A 12,271-nucleotide genomic window follows, 5' to 3' on the forward strand; every position below is an offset into this window, starting at 1 on the left:
TATTCTGCTGATATACAAAAGCAGAGCCCCTTTCTCCAGGCTAGCATAGTTGTTGTCAAATTAACTGGTGAGGGATGTATGGGCAGTTTGCACTGACACTGATCTAGTTCCTAACACAATGGAATTCTAAGGTTTGGAGAAGGAGAGAAATCAGTGCAAATACTATTCCAGGAATTTCACATTTCTATATATGTAAGATGAGAAAGGTTTCTCAGTGAAGGCTAATTGCCAGTGCCAAAATATTTTAAGCCCTGAAGTCCTCTGTTTGCTATGCATTTCACATCCAAACAGATTATTTCAATTATGACAATCCAACACATCTGAGAACCACTGAGTAAAACAAAACAGAGGCTGCCTTTTCCCCACAAATGTAAAGTGCTTTGGAACATGGCAAGCCGGAGTGGTGAAACATTCATTTTTCAATCCATAAATGAGGGCTTTAAAAACATCCTTAGTACTGTCCCTTACGCCGATGTAAAATGACTTTTACCAAGTCACTTTGATCTAAGCTATGGAGATAGTATTAAGAAGTTCCAGGACAGCCTGGAGTCTCCAAGACCAAATAAAACACCGTTGACCCAAAACATCTGTTTTAGTGATTAATTTGAAAAAAAAACAGAAAGAATGAGAGACATCACACAGCTGCAAAACCACATTCCAAGGTGTGGCAGTATGTTAGATGTCACAGCATCTCCTCTGCACATAGATACTTTGTATCCAACCTCATGCTATACAACCTACAACAGGTGCGTTGGAAAAACAATGGTCCAAACACAAATCTCAAAACCCTGATCCCACTGAAGCTAAGGTCACCACTCCATCAGTGTCAATGGGACTACAATTTGGCTCCATATCGCCATGCTGTCAGATAATAGTCCTGGATCCTGCTGGCTGCACCCCATGGACCTTTCTAAACCTGCATGGAGCCCCAACAAAGCCAAAAGGGCTCTATGTGGCAGCAGGGGTCTAACCCATATGGAGCATTTTGCAGGACTATTAATCACAAATAGTAGATCTTCAAATCCTTCCTCAGGCCAGGCTCTTAGTGACTCCAAATTGCTGCCAAGAGTATTTTTATAGACTGGTCTCTAAACATGTAGTTTCTGTGCCCTTTTTTAAGTAATTTCCACAATATTTCACATGAGGCAAGCTTGCAACAGGCAGAGTGTAATTCCCAGCTCCTCTCCCCAATGCCCACATTAACCTCCCAGTGCTGGGAATAACTTAAAAAAATGTACAAATTCCACTGCCAGCAACTGATGCAGAAAATAATGAGTCTTGAAAGGCCAGCAGAGCCAGTGCCTACAGGATGAAAATGCCACAAAATTAATCTTGGAGCATGTTATTCTACTTATTTATTGTTTAACTGCTCCATTCCCCTGTCACATTTAGGAGATTATTATTTTTACGCTGTCTTCAGCAATATCTTGCATCCAATACAAAAACCAACCAACCAACCGGTGTAGGTTCCCTGATGAGATATTGAGTGAAATCCTAGACTCGCTGAACACAGTGTCAAAAACTCACCACTGACTCCAATGGAGCAATGATTTCACCCACTGTCCCCTTTCTCCACCCTCTTCCCATTTGGTTTTAAAGGAGTATAGATCCAGATTTACAGATAGAATAGACTTTGCTTTGTATGCCTGAAATGGCTTTGAGTTTTCTTATTTTCCCCTTTTTCAGTCACAGGGCTTATGGGCGGGCAACATTGGCCTCTTGATACTGAGAGTCAGGATTTTTCTGCACTCATGCCTTTGCAATGGGACATGTGCTTGCAGCCATCAGGCCTAAGGGAGAAGTGACCTGTGAAATGAAGCAATAGGCATTGTCCATCACTGTAATGCATGCTCTTCACACAGACACTGAGGTTTAACAGAGGATGTTTGGTTATGCTTGTTTGATTCAAATAACCTCCTGCAAACTACACATATTATTTTTCCCTCCCAGTCTTCCAAAGTGATGCACTTGCTTCCTCCAAGCAGATGATTTTGGACACAAATAAACACCTGAAATGATAAACAAAGACTGAGTATGAAGCTGGAAATCTGAAGGGGAATACTATCTGCTTTCACAAAAGGCCAGGGTAAAAGTATTCTAACCAACCAGATTTCAGTTCCAAGGAGTTTTTACAGGTAATTGAGAATGAAAAACACCTTTCTACACTGAGAAAAAGAACTTTTCTTTTTAAATAAGCTTTTTGAAGCTCCTCCTAAGATCGCTCTAACACACACATATATTTTATTTTTATAAAACCCAAAGCAATTTTTGGTTTATAGATATAAATTTACTATCCCAAATACTGTTTCCTCCTTTAAAACATTACAGACCTTTAACCACTTAATATTCCTAGCAAATCATCACTGTTGAAGTTAAGTCAGCAAATATCCATGTCATTAAAAATGTTTCCAAAGATACAGTAAAATTCTGATCTAAGTAACTGACGGTACAGCGTGGATTAAAAGTCTGATTTTCCTTTCTCTGCATTCTGATTCTGCATTTAGCAGTGCAGTAATTTATACTAATTTGCAAAGCACTTTCCTTTGCTAAGGTGAGGACGAATGTGCTGTTCCAATTCCTTTTCTAATCAACTCCCAAAATCTAATTCAGAATCCACAAAACTTCTGCTTTTTAAAAGCTGTGAAGAAAACCCAAACCATCTTCTGTTCATTTGTAGTAGTTCTGAGTCTGATCAGAAGCTTTATCTGCTAACAGGGTTCACATTTTACCTCTGGACTGTCCTTCAGGGCATCGGAGCGGGGTAGCTCTGAGAGCTGAGAGAAACGCCGATCATAGATACATAGGTGGAGATGTTTATCGAGTACTCTGAAATCTTCATAACTCCGTTTCACAATCCAGCTCTTGCCCTGCATAGAGAGAGAAAAGCATCACATCAGACCACTTTGATCAGGAGCGTAAAATGACAATCTTAGCAGAAGCAAAGGGAGGCACTGCTTTCTTTGCTGCCAGTCTTCCCTTATGCAATACATGGATGTAAATAAAAGATGTCCAGTTATTTTTATTTTAAGCTTTAGTATGGAACAGTTTAAAAACACAGTGAAACAAGTTCACCCCTGGTATTATTCCTCCAACTTCAGTGTACACAAATCTACGCCAATGGGAGGGGTTCTCCCATTGGTGTAGATAATCCACCTCCCTGACAGGCGGTAGCTAGGTTGATGGAAAGATTCTTATGTCGACCTAGCACTGTCTACATGGGTCTTTGGGTCAGTTTAATTATGCCGCTCAAGGGTGTGAACTTTTCACTCCCCTGACTGACGTAGTTAAACCAACCTAATTTTGTAGTGTAGATCAGGCCAGTAATGTTATATCAGGGCTAAGTTTGCCTTATTAACTCTAAAAGACCTACATAAAACCCATTTGTTCCCTCTGTTTACCTAACAAGGTTTTCATACTGTGCCCACCCCACAGGGGATCTGACTATGTGCCAGTGAAAATGTAAACTACAAGAAGCTGTCAAAAATGTCAGAGCTTAGTGGCTGCAGTTGGGCTCTGCAGGACTCGAGAGTCCACCAACACAGATCTGATGGCAGGATTGGGGCCTGTACTATTTGTGGCAGAGTTTACGGGGCAGAGCCTCAGCTGAAATCAGTGCAGCTAAGATAATTTATGTCGGCTGCGCATCTGCCCCTAAGTATATCATTTTCCCAGTTTAAAATATTGACAAAATACATTTCATAACCATGCAGTAAATTGGATAACTACAGTTCCAAGGGTTAGGTTTTCATTCTGCTGCATCCAGAGACAAGGAAGCAAAATGCTACCATAGCAACAAGGTGTAATTTACTTTTGTGAAACCTTTAATACACAAGTCCCATATTCCAAGTGCTTCATGGCCTATTACAATCAATAACAAGTGCTGTACTAATACAGAAGTTTACAGCTTCAAAGCACTTTATGAACCATAATTAATCCTCTGAACACCCTTCTGAGGGAGGTACGGTTATGTTACCTCCAGTTTACAGACAGGAAAACTGAAGCAGGAACGAAGGACCAACCCAAACCTCACCATGTCCCGTTCCATGTGCAAGGCACACTTCTTTGACCTGCCTTTTCCAATACAAACAAAAAGCAGCATGGACGTGTTTTTTTTTTTTTTTTTTTTTTAAATCCCTACAAAACAAAACTACACTGAGCATGTAATTCTCCCTCTGGGGAAATGAGGATAAAAAACAACGAACATATGGCAGATGTTATTCCTGTCGCTTAATGCATGACTGGAAAGTGCTCACATATTACAGTGATGAAGGCAGTATAAGAATTTCAGTAGAACAGAATCACGGATAGGAGAAGTGAATTACTCAAGGTCACCACCAGGCTCTTAAGTAGTGCTTTTCATCAGCAGATCTAAAAAGTGCTTTATTTCACATAATGAGATAGTGCAGTGCTATTATCCCCATTGCACAGAGTGGGGATGGAGGCACAAAGAGGCTAAGTAACTTAGCCAAGGTCACACAGGAAGCTTGTGACAGAGCAAGGAATTGAACCCAGGTCTCCCAAGACCTAGACTAGTATCTAGCCACTGAACCAGCAAACCCATGGGAAAGAGCCCGGGATTAAAACTGGAGAGGGATGCATAAGAACAGTCAATACACACAATGGCAAGATATATGGTACAGTGGGTGAAGTGGGATTCGAGAATCAACCACCACCACCCCAAAAAAATAAATAAATAAATTTAAAAAATCAGAACTTGCCACCTTATTTATTTGTTTTTAAATCAAAGGGGTACATTTGTAGATCTGCTGGAATTAAGTGTCCAAAATACGGCCAGCGGGCCAAAGACAGCCCATGGAGATCTAGATTCCAGACTGTGGCTTCCTCCCCCTGTAGCACAAAAGGGGCAGCCAGCGCAGACTATGGACAACTTCATACAAGCAGCCTTTTGCTCAGACCAAGACAGAGGACTGCCTGCAAGGATCTGCAGTCTCCACAGGTCTAGCAGCTCTCTATTAAAGATTAAGCTGGGTAAAACAAAATGAAAAAATCAATAAAAGATACCGAATACTTAACTAGTATCATGTCTCAAATAAGACAAAGATTTTTACATTTATGGCTGTGTTTTATCTCAGCCAAAGTAAGTGACCTAAGGAGATCTTATTGCCACAAAACAGCCCATGCTATCCTGATGATTACTAAGATGGTCTCACACGCTATTGAGCCAGCTGAGGATAAATGTCCACTCTGCAACCTGGGATTTGCCTCATTTTTTCAGAATCATAATTTGCTATTTTTAGCAGTTAAATCCAAATTTATTTGCCAAGGAAGTGCAGGTATCACTTTTATGGCAGTTAATACAGAGAGGTTCTACACAAGCCATAAATCCAGCCCCATAATCCCATCCATAGCACTAGCTATTTTCTGTCTAAATCATTTATGACGGTTAAAGCTCCAGACAACCAATACTGTACTTAAAACTCCACTTTCATACCACAAGCATCAGTCAGTATTTCAGAAGCCCGAAGAGGTGGCCCTTTATCTCTCAGCAAATTAACAACATGACCCTCAGCTGAGCCACGTCTGGTCACCCCATACCAAAGAAAAGAAAAGAAAAGAAAAGAAAAAGATCAAGAAATTGTTGCAGTGCTCGTAGTTTGTTTTTGCCAGCTGCATTTTAACAGGACATTCCCATGAAGTCCTGAAGGCTACTTGTTCAAAGGACAAGAAGTGATCACAACATGCCTCAGCTCTTGATTATTACTGTGTCATTAATGACAATGCCTCCCCGATATCTTATCCTTAAATACTGGCCTGCTGCAGGGATGCAGCATCTCTCAGTCATAATTAAGATAAAAAGACCTGAATTTACAAGACAGGAATTGCTGGGGTCAGCAAACACTACTGTACTGACCAGCAGCGTGTGCTGAATTGGAAGAGAACAAATGAAGAGAACAAATCTTTTTTTTTTTTTTTTTAAATGGAACAGATTCTTCATCCTGAGAGCAACTAGGCTACTGGTAGTTACTAAATTTAACAGATTAATGTATGGATGGATTCTACACTCACTGGACTTTCTGTAACCTCAACATCGGTCAGAACAATGGGCACCCCCTTTGACAGAACAAGAGTGACTCTGATGTGTAAATACAGAAAAGTTTGTCAGGGTAGTGCTTCACAGACCGTTGCCTCGGAGACACCTGTTCCAATGTAGGAAGAGCAAATATTTCCTTAAACTCTACAGCTTTGAGCCTGCAAAAACTTACACATGTTCATTTTACACATGCAAGTAACTCCAATGAGTAATTCTTTGCAGGTTTGGGGCCTAAATAGTTAATGTTTAAGAAAAAAAGTACAGAGGCATGTTTCTTCAGGATGCAGTTTAATTTCACAGGCAGGAAATCTTTGCAGCTGGCTAGCAAGGAACTGGACACCATTTAGGGAGGCTGTGTGCCATTACCACATCTGATCACATCTCCAGTGGGTGGTCAATACAAATTAAATCAGCTTCCTGGACCGTTTTCCCAGGATAAAACAAGTAGTAAGGTATTTGACTTAAGCTCCCAGCCAGACTTCTAGAGTTACAGGACAATAGTGAACCAGTGATACATTAATTACATCAAAAATAGCATCACACTCTTTGATACTGACAACAACAACAAAAGAAGTTGCATGTTTTATTCCACTTTGCCAGAAGGGTTTGCAGAAGTAAATTGTTTTATTCAGCAATTTACTGAAACCACAGAAACAAGAAACAGAAAATAACTATTAACGCAGCCTCACGGTGCCGACCTCATGTTTGCCAGTGTAGGTTTTATCACAAAGCTAAGCATTAAGGGTGCTGATAAAACACACTGAAAAGTAGGAGTGATGTCTTTTCATTGTAGCTGGATCTCCCTAAATTGCTCCTCAATGTCAATTCCAACTCAGCTGCTAGTTTCCCCATCGCCAGCTTTTGTTTGTTTCTCGTTTTTCACTTTGATTTCGAGCTGACCCTGATTCAGAAAAGCTTCTTTGCTCAGAACATTTAAGCATATGGTTAACTTTAAACACATGCTTGAGTCCTACTGAAGTTAAGGGGACATACGCATGTGCTTAAGTATTTTCCTGGATCAGGGCCTGTGTCTGCAAATCCAGGGACTGTTCACTTCCAAGGAGTCATGCCTGTTCAGAAATCACAACCTCGCCCTTTCCCACTCACTGCTGTGTGGGATTTATAATACTCTCTGCTCCAAGGGCAGGGTAAAATTTCAGGGCATTGCATGAAGCGTATTTCTCACACTTTAGCTCAGTGAGAAGAAATGTCACGCTAAACATGATTACAGATTACTGAACTGACTCTTTAATATCCACTGTGCCAGAGACTTGAACTTTCCGTGAGTGAGACCCTTATGCTGTATGAGTTCATAAGGTGCTATTCATGCTGTACATTTAGAGGGACAAAGATTCACAGCCACCGCCCCTCAAACCAATATTTTTAGCTCCTCGGCTCAATGGCATAAGAGGGATGACAGGTGGCCATAGTTCATTCGGTGATATTTCCTCAAAGATGTCAACACACAGAAGCAACTTTCTTTTTTATTTTCAAGTTCAGAGCACACACTGCTTGAGGGGGCCTTACAGCTGGCGTCATTCATGACGGAATTACACTGCTGTGCCTCCCTGTTATTGTTTGGCTGGGGGGAAAAAGCAAATGATATTTTTCTCTCTCATATTTGTACGCCATTTCACTCCCACCCCACACTAAAGCAGCACTTCAAACCATATGGCTGGTCTCCTCTCCACAGAGGGTCTGATCACTTTCGAGAGCAGCTCCCACAAGCCTGAGAAGAGGTAAATTCAGGAATAGTTTTAGTGCTGGCTTAGCTGCCTTCACTTAGAATCTGGCAAGCTGCAGCACTCCCCCATTTGCATTTTGAACGGTCTATAATCAGCTCTGCTTTTGCTGAATGCTAAGGTGAAGTGAGCCGCCAAGAAAGAAAACAACAGGTTGCCCCATTCTCCAGATATGGGAAATGTACTGCCAAAAATAAAAGCACTGCCTTTCCACCAGGATTGTTATTTGGGGAGAGGTCCCGTTCGCAACCAACAACACTAATTACACTTGGAAATTTTATAATTTCTTCAAACTTATCAACACAAAACACAGAGATGCCCAAGCACTAAAACAGAGACTGGGACCCACCTCCCCCCTATTTATGACCATATGTCAAATCATGTGCTTCCAGGTGGGACAGTCGGGATAGGACTCCTTTTATTCCCGTCAATAAAACTCCAAACCAACCAGACAAGTTGCTACTGAGCCCCAGGATATGTTGTCCCAGGGATTGCACATGCGCTCTCCGTAGTGTCGCCATGAATTTTTTTTGTTTTGTTTTTATAGATGGGGAGATTGTTCTTTTCAGGTTCAGATTCTCAGGCATCCTGAATTCCTGACAGAAATCATGAAATTACATGGGTACCCCATGTACAATGTCAGTCAGCATGGAGAGAGAGACAGAAAAACAAGAAAAAAGTAACTGCTAAAAGACATTTGGCTCTGACCCTAGAGTAAGAAAACTGGAAAGATGCCAGAATTCAACTGGAGGGTTTTACTCTGCCATGGGGGTGACTGACAGCTGTCTGGGTTTGAGGGTCTGGATGTTAATCCCCAACAACCCTTCCTCCCTTTATTGTAAATCACAGTGGAAAATGGCTTAGAAAATTAGTCAAAACACAGAACCCGATAAAATCTACTACTTATAGTTTATTCAGAAAGTGTTTCCATCTGGTACTATAGGTGGCTTTATCAAGGTTTAAGTTTTTGTACTGAAATCCTTCAGATGATTTCACACCTTCTAGTGTATTACTATAACTTTCTGGAAATTAAACATAACTGTAAAACTAACACAAAGTGAGTGGAGTTTGACTGAGGCGGATGAAGAAGCTTGTCAGTAAAGTCTATCCTCTGCTCAGAATGGAATATGAAGAAGAACTTGCTCTCAATTTTGTGTGTGTTAAATTATGTTGCAAGCCATCCCATGAATTCAGAAAACAGGTAGAAAATTGCTTAATCTAGCAGGACTGGCTGGGCATGTTTCCACTGTGCTGCAAAGATGGAGGAGTAAAGTTCCACTATCAATCTCTGCTTCTCACTTCGGACTTGCCTACACAGGAATTCCAAAGCGAGTTACACTAAAGCAAACTAAGGCCATTTTACTTCTGAATGAGACCATCCACACGGGGGGTGGTTTGATGTGAGGGCCGGTCTATTCTACAAAGTTAGGTTGGCTTAACTACATTGCTTAGAACTATGAAAAATGTCATGCATTGTGTGATGTCATTAAGCTGGCCTAAGCCCCAGTGTACACAGCGCTAGGTCAATGGAAGAATTCTTCTGTCAACCTAGCTATCGCCTCTCAGAGAGGTGGACTTAGTAAGGTGACAGAAGAACCCTTCCCAGCTCTGTGGTAAATGTCTACACTACAGCAACAGCTGTGTTTCTAATCTAGACATACCCTCAGTGTGCCCATGTAGATACTCCCTTAGTGTCTGCAGCAGCCCTTGAAGGAGAGTTTAGAAATAGCATGAACAGCCTCTAGAGATTTCCATGCTGATACGGAGAGGCAGTGGATGAATGATGTTGAGAGAAACCAATAAGCTTTAAAAAGGATTGAATGACGACAAACCTCAAGACTCCATTTGGAGTAGTGCAGGATGGACCTGGGAAGGAAGCTATGGCAAGGAGGAGAAGGGGAATGCTCACATTACCCAGGCTGTCAGACATGGAAGCAATATAAGAAAGACCAACATATTTGTTTGGGGCATCCTGACTGGCCTTATTACATTATTAAATCTTTAACATATGAACAACACAGCAAAGTTAATTAATTATAAACAGGCAAATGTGAAGATTTTCATATGAACCACTAAACACCTCCTTCTAAACACCCAAAACACCTCCTCTGTTTCTCCTCCGGCCTCCCACAAACCCACTTCCATGACCTCTTTATTCCAAATGGGACCAGAAGCAGATACATTGAGAAGATACTTGGATGACTAGGTTACCACTATTTCTGGCCCAAATGAAAGCAACAGAAATCTGCTGAGGACTGTTCTCTTCTGAGTTCCAACCCATTCTGGAGAAAAACGGTCAGATAAGCTGATAGGATGAGTATGCAGAGTTGTGTATGCTAATCTGAAATGAGCAACTGAATCTTTTGAATGTCCCCTCATCACGCAAAGGAATAAGCTTTGCAAGAAATATCCAGCCACCAGGCAAATGTTCTGTCCAGTATTTTCTGGGGGCAATTATTTTGCGGAGTTGCAAAGGAACAGGAGCATATAAACAGTGGAACATACAAACAATGCATTGCATCTGAAGCTGTGATGCTCAGATGTTGTCTTCTGAATAAGTCTGTTTTGGAAAGGCAGAGACCTAAAGCTCTTGCAATTTGAAATGAGATTTACATCTCTCAACGCCTTAATAAAACTCCCTTCCCTCCTTATGACTTGTAATTTAAACAATCCAATACCAATCATCTCCTTAGTGAAATTATATGGTAAGAGCAATGGGTCAGAGAGACTTGGGGCAGGGGGAGAAAGGGAAGAGAGAAAGCTGTGGCAGGAGACTGCATTTCTACACATCAGAAAATTAACTCAGAACCCAATGTGAGCTTGCACCACAGAGGAAATGCTTCAAAGCCACCAACAAGACTGACTGCTAAGCAATGGGAATGAAAACGCTACCCATCTAAAGGTATCAAGGCAGTGAATGAATGGGTATCTATTTATAGATCACTACACACACACACACGCACACATTTTTATTACATATATGTAAACAGAATAATGCATTGACCCTGTCTCTTCTCCTGGACAGGTCAGATACTGCAAGAGTAATTACTTGGCACTTTTCATAATGTGCTTTACAAAGGTGAAGTAAGCATCATTACCAGCTATTTGACAAATGGGTAACTTTGAAAGTGACTTGCTCAAGGAGACCCACAGAGACAGTGGCAGAGCTGGAAATGGTACTCAGGTTTCTTGATTCTCACTTCCATGTCTCATCCACTAAACTAAGTTGTCTCTTTGTTTTGTTTTGTTTTTTTTAAATGGAAGAATGAAGCACATTATTTACTAAAACTGATTTCCACGGAGAAAATCTACTAAAAATAGTTTAGCATTCAAAAAACTTTTGTTTCAAAAATCAGTGATGGTTGCTAGGATTATGCGCTGCTGTCACTTATCACATCATTTACAAAAACCAGGCACTTAAATGCATGGAAAGGATTAGACATGATATATCTGACACTGCTCACACCACAAACACACAACTTATTCCTGTCAAATACAAATAAATGCACCTTTCATTATAAGAGAAGGGGAAACAAGGATTTTCAAAATCTTTGCCGGACATTACCACCATTATCCCTCTCGTTTGATTTGCCAAAGACATTTAACAAGCTAAGGGTATAGATAAAAACTAAATTAGGCTGAAATAAACATGATGTGCTGTCATCACAGCCTGATGTCAGTGAGCCCCTGCCTCTGTCTGCATTTAGGAAGCAAGAACAGGAAGAGCAAGCAGTAACCATTTGTGCAACCATTGTCCTCCCTTCCCGAAAATCCACTCCTTTTCTTTGTCGTTGTCTTTCAGTTTTGGCCTCTCACAGACCCCTAATCCTGCATGTTCTGCAAGGATGAACTCCAAATGGGTCATTGGGATATGAGGCAGGCTCAGGGGTTCACCTGTGCAGCACACCTTGCAGAAACAGAGCTCTAGGACCAGATGGTAAACTCATCACAGCAGTATGCATGTCCTGTGAAGAAGGGCCCTGTGTAGCTTGAAAGCTGTCTCTCTCACCAGCAAACACTGGTCCAATAAAAGATACTTCTCCCATCTTGTCCCTGTCATTTTTTGAGCATATACAAATAAATAAATCTGTTGAAGCACCCATATTAATTTATGAGAGATGCTGTAGAGGATGGACACTTTCTAGGGCATTTTAAAAGACAGAAAGCATCACCAACTAACAGCTCTTTCAAAGCTGTATGTGACAAGTCAAGAAAAGAGGCAGTGGGGTAGAATATTAAATACAGCGCACACTCAGAAGAAATCCAGGAAGGTTTGCAGAAGTTTTGTAACCAGGGCAGTAGCCAACTTGGAAAAATAGCTGCTTTTTTGGCAACCGCACACATTGGTTTTTAAGAAGAAACAGATTTAGGTTTTGGTGCCACTATTCAAAGATGGAACATTTAAGGTACGTAATTTTTAACGACTAACACCACAAATGGGGACTTTTTAAAGGTGAGCCACAAAGCTTAAATAAAA

The 12,271-nt window shown here is 41.0% G+C and overlaps 1 protein-coding gene across 6 annotated transcripts in view; it reads right to left on the bottom strand.

Annotated features, from left to right (window-relative positions):
• The window catches only part of ARHGAP32 (Rho GTPase activating protein 32), a 393,773-nt gene that overhangs the window by 110,431 nt on the left and 271,071 nt on the right, over positions 1-12,271 (bottom strand). For all 6 annotated transcript variants that reach the window (XM_074936787.1, XM_074936788.1, XM_074936789.1 and 3 more), the window contains one exon: positions 2,730-2,867. In XM_074936787.1, the coding sequence (XP_074792888.1) occupies positions 2,730-2,867 (138 nt within the window). The remainder of the gene's footprint in view (positions 1-2,729; positions 2,868-12,271) is intronic.

This window comes from Natator depressus, chromosome 22 (assembly GCF_965152275.1).
Source record: "Natator depressus isolate rNatDep1 chromosome 22, rNatDep2.hap1, whole genome shotgun sequence".
NCBI classification, from domain to species: Eukaryota; Metazoa; Chordata; order Testudines; family Cheloniidae; genus Natator; species Natator depressus.